Source organism: Abrus precatorius, unplaced genomic scaffold (assembly GCF_003935025.1).
Source record: "Abrus precatorius isolate BTA unplaced genomic scaffold, Abrus_2018 Scaffold7, whole genome shotgun sequence".
Classification (NCBI taxonomy): domain Eukaryota; kingdom Viridiplantae; phylum Streptophyta; class Magnoliopsida; order Fabales; family Fabaceae; genus Abrus; species Abrus precatorius.
The window spans coordinates 2,902,879-2,917,977 of NW_020874417.1; the positions used below are offsets into that span (position 1 = coordinate 2,902,879).

A 15,099-nucleotide genomic window follows, 5' to 3' on the forward strand; every position below is an offset into this window, starting at 1 on the left:
AATACAAAGCTTGATTAAAAATTAAAAATATTTTAAAAAATAGTATTAAAAAGTGTCTTTTTAATATTTGTTTTAACTAAAATTTATTAAAGATTATAAAAATATAAATGAAATTTATTAAATTTCGATCAATAATATAAAATATATTAAAAATATTTCCGTAGCATTCATCTCATATTTTACTCTTACAATATATAATAATATATTTCATTTATGCTTTTTCCAATTTTGGATGTTGCATTGTTTGTTACTGTTCCAAATCCATTACCATTACCCACTTTTACTCACTCCCCGTCTCAAGCAACCTCCGAACTGAAGAGAACCCGCGTCCGAGGTCTCTCTCTCTCTCTCTCTCTCTTTATCATTCCATTTCTGTTTTTACCTCCTCAGATCTATTTACATGACCTTCAATTGCCACTCACATTCACAAAATGCTAACTTTTGCCTCTTTCTGCATCTGCCACCTCAGATTGTTAACATCTTCTATCACTCTATTGTTTTCATGAGATGGGTCAATGAAAGCTGCGAACTTTCGGTGATGCCTTTTGCTTCATTTGGACAATTCATATATATATGCATACCCATTACATATTTTTCCATTATTGCTGAGGTTTTATTTATTGGGGTACTCATTTGTTGATGTTTTTGTGTGTTTGCTCCATCACTCTGTTTATAGTTATTTTTAAAATAAAAAAAAAAATGGTTATTAGTATGTGTATTTTGATCCAATAGTGATGTTTATGTGTCCTTTCCTAGGGAACGTGCTTCTGGTTCCTTAAATGGATTATTCTTATTCGAACTTTCAGTCATTATGGTTTTAGTGTGTTGTTTCATTTGTTTCAATTTCAACTTTGTGTGCAGTTCTTGTTTGGTGGCTCTAAACTGCATCACCTAGGTGCTTTGCGGAACACGAGTCATTGAGTTGGGACTCCCCCCTTGAATCAGTAAGTGTGGTGAGAGAAATTTTGGGATATGATTCTTTGGCTAAATAGTTGTTTTGCCTTGTAATTATGGATTTTTTGTCTGCAAGTTGAAGCCAATGTAGTGAAATGTGATTCTTATTATGTAGTGGCAAGAATGGCAAGAGGAAGACCAGATGGGAAACCGAGAAAGCGGTTGATCACAACTGTGTTGGTTTTAGGGATTTTTGGTGCTTTATTTTACCTGTATTCTCGGAAAAGTGGTTCATCTTATATTGAGTATGGAAGCAAATATATGAAAACCGGAGGAGGAGACGATATTGTTATTCCAAAGACCATCCCAGTGAGTTATCTCAGTCTGAACTGAACAGCTTTTACACGTAACCCTTCCAACTTGCCTCAAATGTTAGTATTTCATGTGAAACATTCTAATTATTTTACTCGTTTATTCACTTTTTTAAGGTCTGCGATGATCGTCTCTCGGAGCTAATTCCCTGTCTAGACAGAAATCTCATATACCAAACAAGATTGAAGCTTGATCTGAATTTGATGGAGCACTATGAGCGACACTGTCCAATGCCTGAGAGGCGTTATAATTGTTTGATTCCCCCTCCTCCAGGGTACAAGGTGGCTCTCTTCTCTCCAGGCACTGATTCTTAGATGGAAATAAGAAAGTTCAATATATTTGGAAATTTTCTGTGCTTAAAGCTTTGAGTGTCTTATGCTGTTCTTGATAATAATAGATTCCAATCAAGTGGCCCAAAAGCAGAGATCAGGTATGGAGGGCAAATATACCTCATACCCATCTTGCAACTGAGAAATCTGACCAGAATTGGATGGTTGTAAAAGGTGAAAAGATAGTTTTCCCTGGTGGAGGAACCCACTTCCATTATGGTGCTGACAAATATATTTCATCAATTGCCAATGTAAGCTAGTTACTCCTATCTGGGCTAGCACTAAAATAATCACCAAACGTAAAACAATTGCATAGCTGGAAAAATAACTTTATATTCGTGATTGGTATTACAGATGCTCAACTTTCCAAACAATATTATCAACAATGGAGGAGCACTCCGCAATGTTCTTGATGTTGGCTGTGGCGTTGCAAGCTTTGGAGGATATCTTCTTTCTTCTAATGTAATAGCAATGTCATTAGCACCAAATGATGTTCATGAAAACCAAATACAGTTTGCTTTGGAGAGAGGAATTCCCGCATATCTTGGTGTCTTGGGGACACTAAGACTCCCTTACCCTAGTAGATCTTTTGAACTTGCTCATTGTTCTCGCTGTAGAATTGATTGGCTTCAAAGAGATGGCATACTTCTTCTTGAGCTAGATAGGTTACTCAGGCCAGGAGGCTACTTTGCCTACTCATCTCCTGAAGCCTATGCTCAGGATGAAGAGGATCGAAGAATATGGAAAGAGATGAATGCTCTTGTAGGGAGGATGTGCTGGAAAGTTGCTGCTAAGAGGAACCAAACTGTCATATGGGTCAAGCCTCTTACAAATGATTGTTACTTAAAAAGAGATCCAGATACTCAGCCTCCACTCTGCAGATCCGATGATGATCCTGATGCTGTTTGGGGTGTTAAAATGCAAGTTTGCATCACACGTTACTCTGATCGTGAGTGATATTTTTCCTATTTCATACAATGATTTAGTCTTTTTAATTTCAAGACCATGAGATAAACTGATAATAAGAATGCTCCTCGACCTTGAACTTTTCTAAAGAATCTGACTATAAATAATAAAAGATGAAACAAACAATTGCTGGGAAAAATAAAAAAGAAAAACTGCTTTGTGATTATGCATCTGCATGCAAGAGTTGACTTTGTAAATCAGATAACCTTTGCTTTTCTAGATAGATCCATGTTCTCTCTGATTACATTATATTTGACACTAGTTTTGAACTCAGTTTTTGCGTATATTAATGTAGCATGATTTTGTTCTGTTCCATCAGCAATTTCTGGTATTATTGATGACTCCTCTATTAAAAGCTGAAAAGTCAATAACCGTATATTCTGCTGGTCTATACAGAGATGCACAGAGCAAGAGGAAGTGGTTTGGCTCCTTGGCCAGCTCGATTGACTACTCCACCTCCTCGTCTTGCTGACTTCAACTATTCTACTGAAATGTTTGACAAGGATGTGGTAGTTTAAAATTTAACTTGTTTTTCACTTTTAATTTCTTCAATTATGAATGCTTATACTCATCAGAAGGAAGTAGCAATAAAGCCTCAGGTAACAGTAAAAAGAGAAGAAAAATATGGGAGAATATACAAGGGGGGTGGGAGAAGCACATGCTGGAAACCCTGACATTAATCAACTGAAACTATAAAAGAGGAAAACTGAGATCACTTTTCTTGCTTGACTAAGTTTGAAATGACCTAATTAAGAACCTCAATTGCTGTCCAAGTGTCGTTTTCTTTCCAGAATGTGCCCATAGGAAGACAACCTAAATGTGACACCATATGCATTATTCTTTTTATTGGTTGAATTTGTGGAAAACTTTGATTTTCATATTTAGCCTGGAGATGAATTGGGTGCAAAAAATAAGTAATTATTCTTGAATTTAGCCTTAAATCTAAGGCATGATAGCATCAGAGTTAGGTGTCTGATTATTCGGTTTGTGCAGGAAGTTTGGCAAAAAGAAGTTGCTAATTACTGGAAAATGCTAGGCAATAAAATCAAGCCTGATACGATTCGGAACGTGATGGACATGAAGGCAAATTTGGGTTCATTTGCAGCTGCTTTGAAGGACAAAGATGTTTGGGTTATGAATGTGGTCCCAGAAAATGGGCCAAACACTCTCAAGATCATATATGACAGAGGGCTGTTAGGAACAGTTCACAACTGGTATGGATATGACTCTACTTCTAAGCTTCACTAGGTTATATCAACAGCAATTCTTGTTTGATGTATTTCTTCATTTTTTTAATACTCTAAAATGCAAGATACCCATTGAAATCACTGAAGTGATAAAATTAAGCTACATGCTTGTTGGCATTGTACTACATTTCTTTGACCTTGCTTTGGCATCAATGAGACAGGTGTGAAGCATTTTCAACCTACCCTCGAACTTACGATTTACTCCATGCATGGACAATATTTTCTGATATCATTGAGAAGGAATGCAGTCCAGAGGATTTATTGATTGAGATGGATAGAATTCTGAGGCCAAAAGGTTTCGTCATTGTCCACGATAAGCAGTCAGCGGTGTTATCTATAAAGAAGTTTTTGCCAGCATTGCACTGGGATGCAGTGGCCATGTCTAATGTGGAGAAAGATTCGGATCAAGGTAAGGATGATGCAGTGTTGATAATTCAGAAGAAGATTTGGCTGACAAGTGAGAGCATTCGGGTTTCAGAATAATAACATACTTTGGTAATGCACTTTCTAGTTTAAAAAATCTCAGCAACACTGAATGATACACCGTCGTGGAAAATTGCTCTCTAATAACTCTTTTCATGTGCTGTTGGTGTTCTCTTACATGTTATTCCTATTCTCTAAACTACAGGTAGAAGTTACAGTGAAAGGTCATTCCAATTCATGTTAGTTGAATTTATTTGATTTTGGACACAGGTGACCCTATTACTGTGATTAAGAAAATTAGATGAATCTGAGGAAATTTCTTGCTTTCTAAATTAATTTAAACAAATTACAGGATATTCTTCCCCCCCCCCCTCCCCCCATTTTGCTTGTTTTTTGAGACTGCTGATCAAGTTGTCTAAATTTCAGTACGACGAATGTTAGTAACATTTTTTTTTAAGAAAAAACATTTAAAAAAGTGTTCAGTTTACAAGATAAATGTTTTGACTTTTTAAAAAATAATTACAAATAATGTTAAAAAATGTGTTTAAAAGAGTATGTTATTAGTGTTTTTCGTTTTAAGTAAAGGATTTTGCTTCACTTCCCCCCGTCTCTAACCCAGATGGGGAAATCGTAGATGGGGGGTGAACTAACAAACAGAAAATAAACAATTGCATTTACTGCGATGTGCTTTTGAGACTTGTAACTTGGTGTGGTTTAAAATGAATATAAACTCTTCAGTTACTTGAGAATAACGCTTTGCACGAACAGGAGCACAGAAACTATTCTACGCAGCCATTACATTCTTTTAGCTAGCAAAGTATACTTCATCTTTCTTTTAGTCTGAAACATAGTGCTTCATGAACGTTCAAATTTTGTTTGGATGCTCACGCACCAACTTAAGCCGGAACAAAATGGCTTTGTTTATGAAAACTTAGCTAAAATTTGTTTAATGACTACAAATGATATACAATTATTGTGAGTGTTTATTTAAAAAATAAAAGTGAAAATGAGAAGCAAATCAAAATTTGTTTAATGACTACAAATGATATACAATTAGTAAGTGTTTATTTAAAAAGTAAAAGTAAAAAAGAGAAGCAAATCATTAGTAGCTAACTTCCGAAAGTTAGAAGCTACTTCGAGCATCTTTCTAAAAACTTGTTTTCAAAAGATACAGACTTTATTTATTGTGTTTATCAAACACACTTAATATGGGATATCTTGACCTGGTTAATATTTTGAATTGAGACTTACATTATAACTAAAATTAAGATTGGATCAGGACTTCGTCAAAATCTACAACTTCAAACATTAATAACTGATTAAAATTTTACAAGTATAAACTAAAATAAAGGATGCTTTAACAATATATTTTTTATAATAAAATATATTAACACAAATACTATTGACAAAAATGTATCCTGTCGAGAAATGTAGTAATTAACCCCTAATTTTTTTAAACAAATAAATATTATCCAACCTTAAGCCAAGTTAGGCCAACCCAAAGCAAGCCTAAATCCAATTCCAAAACTCATTAGGTTTAAATTTTATGACCCGAACCCAACTCAATTAACTTCGGGCCGAAGCAAGCTGTTAAATCAAAGCATACAATAAACACGTTACACGGTCGGATAAAATCCCTTGAAGGTAGAATAAGGTTTCGGTACACAACTTTAAGTTTAACAAATTGAACTGTATGAGTAAAACCTAAGTGGATCACCTTTCATCAAAAGGTGAAAACAAAGCAAAATATAACGAGATACGTGTTAATTATCTAATTAGCAGTTTGTCTGACCTTTATTTGAGGCTGAAACCCTACTCAGACATTTGTGAAATAAATTTGCCATAAAGTGCATAAGTACATATCCACCCTGACTTAATGACAAGCATACCGTGATCTTAATCCGTTAAAATTTAAAATTAGGTGAAACAAAAAAATTTTAAGGAGCATTTGCCAAAATGTAATATGTAAAATGTGATACTGACTAATAGGTACAGAACAGGGTAAGTGGACAAAATACAGGATAGGGACTGTGGATGATGAAAGCATGAACCACGAAGTCTCGAAAAAGCTAGCAGCTTACCGTAACGTCAAGGGAAGAGTTAGACTGAGTAAAATAGCCGGTTAATCGGGATCAACCAAGATCGAGGTAAAGTTTTTCTCTTACGATATAACTGAGTTCTCTTTCCTAAATGATATAATTGAGCTCTCTAAATTTGTCATTAGATAATCCAACAAAGGTTCTACAAAATTGGATTGGTACCATTGCTTTAAAGGAAAAACTAGAATTCTCATCGGCTCTTTATAAATAAAAATTATTTGTTCCGCTCATGCAGATTTTAACTTGGCTGATGTCAAAGCAATATGGGAAAGAATTCTGTGTCCCACAAACATCAAAAAAGCTCCCAAAAGACCAAGTGTTTTGAGTGTAGTGAACAGGTCCAGCTGCATATGAACAAAAATGAGATACGTTTCAGAGGAAAAAGTTAGAAGAAACGGACAGTATTGAATATTGCCCCACCAGAAAATATGTGGAACGAAAAAAAACAGTTCCAATGAAAACCTCAATTTATCAACATCATGGGATCTGATTAATAATAAATTACTCTACTCTATATTCATCAATAAATACCACCACAGAAGAAGTGGACTTCACGTTCAATTGGATCATTTAATAATGTAATTTGAATGAAGAGTGGACATACCTTCAACCAGAAAAGTACATAAAGAAACAAAACTGCAGCAATACCAAGATGGAAAAGGATTCCAAATGTAGCAGGTACTGCTGAACCAGGGAAATTCTTTAGGTTCACCCCTAAACGCAATAACTGCAAATGATATAAAAGAGAATCAAAAGAGTTAACCACCATACAGGAACATAGACCTAATCAAAGGAAAATGAAGCAGCTTAACAACATTTTTGTAACAACATTGAATGCAAGTACCGAAAAAATCCTTTTCACTTTGCCTCATCTACCTTTCTATGCATACGAAGCAAAGTAAACCTACCTATAATATTATTAACATATATAATCCAAGCTTTTGGACTGACAATAACTTGTCCTAAAGCCATTAGACAAGGCCGCTATAGAGACCTAACTTCGTACAGATAACTACGGAAGTCTTGAAAGTTTTGAACAGCATCTTTCATATATATATATATATATATATATATATATATTACATGCTAATTTTTTACAAATACTATCCACATAAATCATGACTCAATACTGTTCTAAATTTGAAATACTTTTAAAAGTGTTCTAACTTCTAAGCAGGTAAGACCTCTTCCATTCATAAACCATATTCATTTCCCAAACAGAGACATAGCTCAATTGGAAAGGGAGTTCAAAAGGTAATACAAGAGAGAGACCACTCAATTTTGGTCTCCATTATCAACTCAGATCCACCAACAGATTTTTGTCCTAATTATTCAGTTGATATCACAAAATTTCCAAAAGCAGACATTGTTTCCTTATTTAAGTGCTTGTTGACTAAACTAATACAGATTAAAGTCATAAGAGTATGTTTATCATAAAAATAAACATCACACTTTCTGTTTCCATTTCTTATTTTTCCCATTCTTATCTCCAATGCCTTTGCTCTTAAATAGGAACAAATACATTCATGCCACTCTCTAGTGGGAATTATAATGAGACTTACCCCAACCAAAAAACCAATGAATGGCAAAAGGGTCAAACCCAAGAAAGCAAGAGAGAGGTTCTGGGGTGGACGCTTTTCAGGAGCCCTGAACAAATGGATAATCTCTGCTTTGGGCCCATATCTTGAGTAAGGGTCAACAGGTGGCAGCGGAGGACGGGCTGCTTTCTCAGGTGCCTCTGGAAGATCTAATTCCACATGGCCAAGAAGCCTTAAGAAAGAGTTCTCCTGAAATAATAAATTTTCACTCAGATTCACAAGTAGACTTGTGGGTGGGGGGGAATTAAAAATGTGGAAGTAGTGCAAGATACCATGACAGCATCGCCAATAGTTAGCTCAATGTCATATCTGCCTGAGAGATAAAAAAGTTTCTCCACCAAGCCAAGAAAATCCTACAGCCCAAAGTAACAAAATAAGGGAAAAAAGTGATTAAAGTTGCAATATATTATAATCAGTATATAACCTTTTCCATTTGATGATTCTTGTTTCTTGATTTTTATATTAGATGATATATATATGCCATAGAGACGAATCATTCGAATCCAGCTGTGTAGAAGTTTAATTTAACAAAACTGAACTATTACTCATGGAGTGATGGAGAGACCTCTAAACCTAGACAATGAAATATGAAATAAGAGATACTTAACAAGAATTATCTCAAATTTCTTGCCGGTATTTCCAACCACAAAGACGTGTTCAACCTTTGTCTCATGTCTCAACTTGAGAAGTGCCTGCAGAACAACAAAATCCTCAATAAACAAAGCATTGCAATGACATTCATTCAAAAGGTCTTATAAGGGCAACTGCAAACCTGATGAGGCTTAAAAACTTGACCACGAGGAGTTGCCAATTGGAAAGAAAACCTCAACTTTTGCAGATGGTTAGCTGAGAGCGATAAAGCATCGTTTCCACCCAAATCTAGCCTGGATAGGTAAAGCATAAGTGAAAGTTAAAAGTCAATAAATCAAAACCATACGGAAGAGTTACAAGTTATAGCACTGAAATATGAATTCATATGCAACAAGTTCAGACATCAAAGAACGTGATAGAATGACAATCATCAGACATACTAATTAGAAATCAAAAGTTTCATAAAGGACACCACAGATAACTGACAAATAGGACACTAAAGCAAAAATAGAAACATACATTTTCTGGGTTTCAGCACTTCCAAGATCACTGTCCAGAACTACAATTTCTGCATTGCTAACTTCAATAATTCCAGTGACATATATTGGTACATGAATTTGGCCTCCAGTTGCATAAACTTTTTCACTGTCCGCATGATGAAGCACAATCTACAATATAAGGTAAAATATTATAATTGATAGGTACATACAATACAAATACACCTTGACGTAACTAAAATGAAAAATAATAACTAAATTAAACAAGCAGGGGAATACCTCAAAAACAAACACATATGTCCCCACATCCACATTCTTCAGGAAAGCATCCAAGACATGAAATCCACTTTTTTGGTCATACTGGAGTTCCTGTGTCATGTGAAATAGAATGCATCAGAGATAAGAAAGAATCCCAGGAAACTAAATGATTATACAAGAGCAGGGAAAAATATTCTCAAGCTTCACCCCTCGGAAGAAGCCATTGACTCATCACTCACCTTGCTGTCAATAATAGCTGAATCTTTTGCAGCAGTACTAAAAGCACGGACAATCTTAACTGTTAGAGGTGGTGCAGCTGAACCAAGCACTGTATTCACCCTAACCTAATATCGTAACAGACATTTGTCATATATTCCCAATGGTATTGAGAAGTGGAATAAAAATGATTGCACAATAAAAAATCTAATACTGCAAAGAGACCACAACAGAAAGTGAAATTGTTTGGTTGAGTGAAGCAGACTCTGCTGCAGATATTTCAGAAAATGGGTGAGATATTAATGTAGAACTGCATGCAGAAGAATCAACAAGCAAGACATTGGGGATAATGCAACCAGAATCCACTCCTTGATCTTTTAATAGAAAAACTACTGAATATAAATGGGCTAATGATAACAAGTACTGCCCTAATTTCTATAGAAAGAAAGAAAGCCTAATCAGAAATGTGAACTGCTTCAGTAAGCTTTTCAGAGTTTAGACTCATCAACACCAGGATCATGACAAGAAATGGAATGCAAAATTATAAATTTATGGGAGGGCTGAGACTCAATGGACAAAAGCCAAGTAGCTATTGAGTTACCAACCATTCCCTACTTTCTTTTTGAAAGACAAAAATGCCAATTGTCATGATACAGCATTGGGTTTACCCCCATCAACTATTCATTACATCCCAATTTCTTAGAAAAACTAATTATAAATTTATAATACTAGCAAAATAAGTATTCTAAACACATTAACTTAGTTGCATACCTTAAGTTGGCCTTTTTTGGTCAATGAATAAACTGTTTCAGGGATTGACAATATCAATGGGATGGAAATCCTACACCACAAGAAGAAATCCAAGTTATATATTATTGCTGGAAAGCATGAGTAGGTCAATACATCAGCAAAGAAACAGAAGAAAAAGGAAATGTCCTCCATAAACCTGCAATAGATTGTTCTTAGAAAAGCACTTGCCTGTTGTTCTCTAGAAAAGCTAATGCTTCAACTTGATTGAAGAAGTCCTTAGCATCTCCTGGGACTCCAATGCCCAAGAAAAATTTTGCCAAACCCAATATTTTATCCCCTGGAAGCTGGAAAATGCAAAGCCAAAACATTAACATTAAATTCTAACCAATTGCAAAATTAAACAAAAATTTCTTACACTTCACAGTTCACACACATTTATTTTTCCTGAAGTTAAAGCAGCAAATGCAGTAACCCCTCGAACAACTGAAGAAGTTGTGGAAAGAGAATCTTGATGCTCAAGTCCACCAACAAATTTCTCATCAAAATAAAAGTTTCCATCATCTGAAAAATGACAATATGTTCATCTAAGTCCAGTATGACAGTGTAAAGCATAATCAATGGCATTGCCATTCAAGTGAAATACCAAAAAAAAAAAAAAAAAAAAAAAAAAGAGGAGGGATGGGGGAAAAAGGTGGACATCAAGCAAAATTATGTGACATTAAAAAACACAGTACAGAAATGCACTGAAGCAAACATGCAGCAATCTCACCCTACATACAACAACAACAAGTCTTATCCCACTAGCTGAGATCGGCTAATCTCAACCCTACATAGATGTGTAGAATTTGATTGTCACAAAAAACAGGTCTTCAAGATTCAATCATTTTGAAGAGATGTATCTACTCTCTTCCGGTTACTTAAGTCATAAAAGTAGGTCACTGAGTTTAATGATAATAATAATAACGTCCTATCACAAGCAACTGACAAAAGCTGTTAATTACTTATCAACAGAAACCCTCAATTCTAGTAGTTTCCTCTAGGGAAGCTTACACCCACACTGTCAGCAAAATAATGACAATTAGTTCTTAGCATGTAGGCAGTTGCAACTTGATACATTGTTAAGCCCAAAATCAAAGCAGCAAAAAGAGAAAATAAGAAACAAGATGTGATGAAACATTAAAAACACTAACATAAGGATAAATTTAAAACTACCACTTACTAAAGAACAAATGTTATGAACAGGCACTATGGCTGCTATCCATTGTAGGGAATTCTTAATTTACAAAATAATCATTAACAGTTATCACTTTGAATGAGGTAAAAGCAAAGCTACGCATACCATATTTCTCAATTCTGTCAAAAAGCTTCACTATGTCATTTTTCACTATATTGACCTGCCAATATGGAGAAAATATAAGATGCTGATAGAAGTACCAAGACAAATTATGCTAGCAATATGGATCAATAGCCAGAAAAGCATGAATAAGAAAGGAAAAATAGATATTAAGAAAAATACAGGCTTCAACATTCATTAGTCTAACTTTAGCTTCATTATATGCCCCAAAGCATACTATTTATAATGCAAATAATATCATATGCATATCTTTATGTACAATGTATTACAATTATTACTAGCTTTGAAATATTGGCAACCAATATAAAGATCCAGAACTTTACCTTAGACTGATCAATTTTAGAAGATGCTAGTGAGATCACTCCAGCAAGTGCTTCAAGTGCCAATCCTGTTAAAGATATGATAAGATTTTGTCAGCATAGATAAACTGCAGCTATTACAATATTCCCAAGGATCTTGTGATGCCTTGCTTCAGTAAAGAAAATATTGGGCATATAAGACAGAAATTAAATATCAATATTGAATTTAGAGGGATATTTAGAATAGAGAAGAGAATATTTTAGAGAGAAACTAGAAAGTGAAAATGGTTTCTTATTTCAGTAGTTCCATTATGCAAAACAATTCCATATATATAGACACTCTATCAACTTAGTGGGTACTATTTCAAAGGCTAAGAGTGCAACTTCCTGAATACTAATTACTAAGAAATATGAATACTAAATACATTTTAACTAACATGTGATACATGAACTCATTTATGATACATGAACTATAAATAATTCTAAATTATAACAAATAAATTTCCATGCAAATTATTACCAGCAGCATAGGTACTAGACTCTGGATTATCAGAACTATAGCGCCATCTTCCGTCGCTTTGACTTAGTGCCTGCCAACAATGGAGGACATGAAATAAGTGTTGCAAAACATATTTGAATTGCAAATGCAACAATATTAATTGACATAGCGTATGGAGGAAAACTAATAAGTGGGGAGCTGTTCTTGTATTCAATCCCCTATTCCCCTATCATCCACATTAGATGTGTCCATAATATTAGTTACCAAGAAGAAAACCTAGTTCCCATCTTATTTAATAGATATCAACAAAACGGACCTTGATTGATTGAAAAATCCCATCAGCATCAGCAAGAAGCACATCAACCTTAGAATCCTGATCCTGTGTGCAAAGAAGGGGCGTTCAAAAGCAGGTAAGAATCATAACACGATATAATATCTCATTCGCAATCCACAAGTCACAATAAGAAAAAAAAAAAGAGTATTATGTCTACTACTTAAAAATAATATAATATAAGAAGATTTGGCATACCAATCATTCAAACAGCACGAATAGTATTCCCAAAGGATTCTAAATTTCTAATAAAAAACCAAAATAACAAAGAATTACCTTTATAAGAACCAAACCTCCTATTGAGTAATATATGTCAAGCAAAGTACTTGCATCATGAACAGTGGCTTTAAGTCCCGAAGCAATATCCTTTACAATATTAAAAAATATATACATTAGCATAAATTTTCAACACTTGATAAGAAATGGCACTCGAGCCGCAACCAAATGATGATTAAAAAAACCACAGGAAATAAATAAATAGTACCTTCAAAACTTCCCCATTAACGTTGCATTTTAACATGCCATTTACTTTCAAGGCATAGAACAAATCCTTAAGCGGGGAAGACGAGCGTAGATTTTCCAACACTTTCTGACAAGTCTCTGCGCTGGCAAGAGGCTTCTTTTCGATTCCGAGAATTTCAAAAACTCTAAGCGCCTCGTACGCATCTTCTAAACTGATAACAGATCAAAGAACAGCAAAACCGTTGACTTTAGTTATATAGAGTCGTTTAGAATCTGAAGAAAACGACATGAACCAAATGATCCTTTCATAAGGAATGCAATTGAGTTTAATTAGGGTTTTGTGTTTTGACCTTGGGAAGAGTCCGTGAGTCGGAGCGAAGAGATCGATGGCGGCGGAAGAGTGAGAATGAGAAATCGATTGGGAGAAGGAGAAAGGGAGAAGAAGCAGTAACAGCATAAATGTTTCTGCTCGGAATGCAACTTTCGTAGCCATTTGTGGAGCAACGATGAATCAGAATCAGAATCAGAATCACAGTGCTCTCACTCTCTCGATCCACTGTGGTGGGGGTTGCGGGAGTGAACATAATTTGTTTGTTTTAAAGATATAAAATTAAATTTTTAATATAAATAAAAATTTTAATTAAAAATTGTAATTTACAACAATTTAATTATATGCTCTAATTATGTTTAATGCTTTTAAAATTAATTTCAATTAAATTAATATTATCTAATTTAAACGAAAAAGCGAGTAGCAATTATTAGATGAATTAATATTTTCTGTTTTTGTTTATTTTGTACATAAAAAACTGGTTAACTTTCTTTACTTTTAATTAAGCAGGATTATTAATTACTGTCCAAATTAAACTCAGTTTCAGTTGCGTTGCTTAACATTCCATTTGCTTTGAATTAAATTTATTGTTTTTTTTTCATGTTTATGTTAAATGTATAACGTCTTAATTTTTTTTATAAATAAATAGTTTTTTTGTCAATGTTAATTTATTAAAATGTGTGAGAACTCACCTAAAGAAAATTACGAAAAAGGATTTTTATGTCGTATCACTTGTAAATGCATTTTAATACTAAGTTATATAATATTTCTCAGTAGAGTAATATTATAAAAGTAAGACATTGAACGTACTATAGAGTAATTATAACGTGAAATAGATTTTAATTGTTAAATATTTATAAAATTTAACAGAAGGAATGAGATAATGACTTAGATTATTTACTCTTGAGCGTAAAAGATATTATAAAATATATATTAAGTGACTTATTAAACGACTCTTCGACTTGATCAAAAGTTTTGGCAATTAAAACTCTATTAGCCTGAAATGTAAAGGATTAAACCTAACTATGCAAGCCTATATTATATAGCAAATATGAACTTGATAAAATTTTCAATCATTGCTTTTCAACTTAATAGTTGTAATCATGTTTTGTCCTTTAAACTTTAAAGTGCTTTTTTTTTTTCTCTTTAAAACAACCAATTGAAAAAACACATTTTATGATATTTCTAAATTCTTTTGACAATAAAGCTTGTATTGTGTAAAATACACGATTATCTATAACAAACTACTTTGTGAAATAAGTTAAGAGTGATTATTGTCACTTGTTAATTTCTCACACACAATTAACATAACCTTAAGTGTTTAACTTTTGTTTTGGTTAAAGTAAATATTGTTACATTGTGTGTGAAATTTCATATAAATAGACAAGATGGACAAGAAAAAAAAAAGTAAGAAAAATAAATCATGAAAAGTATAATGCATGTATAATGGGTTGAGCAATCTATATTATAATAAAATTGTGCAAATCAATTATAACGTATTAAATTTTGGTGCCATTCTCTGGTTCAAATGGTTGATTTAATAGCTTTGTGGTAACTTGCCGTAATTAATGTGTATTTTTGTTTGA

At 33.8% G+C, this 15,099-nt stretch overlaps 2 protein-coding genes across 6 annotated transcripts; one reads left to right on the forward strand and one right to left on the reverse strand.

Moving 5' to 3' along the window:
* Positions 1-224: 224 nt before the first annotated feature.
* Positions 225-4,559, forward strand: LOC113871142 (probable methyltransferase PMT1). Of its 3 annotated transcripts, XM_027507964.1 has the most exons (10): positions 225-334; positions 470-535; positions 862-944; positions 1,070-1,263; positions 1,383-1,547; positions 1,664-1,846; positions 1,950-2,544; positions 2,958-3,070; positions 3,555-3,775; positions 3,970-4,558. In XM_027507964.1, coding segments are annotated over exons 3-10 (1,794 nt in total). In that variant the 5' UTR covers positions 225-334; positions 470-535; positions 862-943; the 3' UTR covers positions 4,292-4,558. The 3 variants fall into 3 exon arrangements, with proteins under 3 accessions (XP_027363765.1, XP_027363768.1, XP_027363766.1); XM_027507967.1 differs by lacking the exon at positions 470-535 and having other exon boundaries at positions 230-334; XM_027507965.1 differs by having other exon boundaries at positions 316-535; positions 3,970-4,559.
* A 1,879-nt stretch (positions 4,560-6,438) lies between these two features.
* Positions 6,439-13,748, reverse strand: LOC113871259 (dolichyl-diphosphooligosaccharide--protein glycosyltransferase subunit 2-like). 3 transcript variants are annotated; one of them, XM_027508237.1, is made up of 19 exons: positions 13,536-13,748; positions 13,208-13,397; positions 13,000-13,089; positions 12,709-12,771; positions 12,414-12,483; positions 11,918-11,982; positions 11,580-11,634; positions 10,674-10,801; positions 10,469-10,584; positions 10,262-10,331; positions 9,514-9,618; positions 9,296-9,385; positions 9,039-9,187; positions 8,701-8,812; positions 8,537-8,620; positions 8,201-8,281; positions 7,893-8,117; positions 6,935-7,057; positions 6,439-6,674 (listed from the first exon to the last, which is right to left on the reverse strand). In XM_027508237.1, the coding sequence occupies exons 1-19, from the start codon at positions 13,676-13,678 to the stop codon at positions 6,558-6,560; spliced, it is 2,076 nt and encodes a 691-aa protein (XP_027364038.1). In that variant the 5' UTR covers positions 13,679-13,748; the 3' UTR covers positions 6,439-6,557. The 3 variants fall into 3 exon arrangements, with proteins under 3 accessions (XP_027364038.1, XP_027364039.1, XP_027364040.1); XM_027508238.1 differs by having other exon boundaries at positions 8,573-8,620; positions 13,536-13,739; XM_027508239.1 differs by having other exon boundaries at positions 13,208-13,392; positions 13,536-13,645.
* Positions 13,749-15,099: the final 1,351 nt, after the last annotated feature.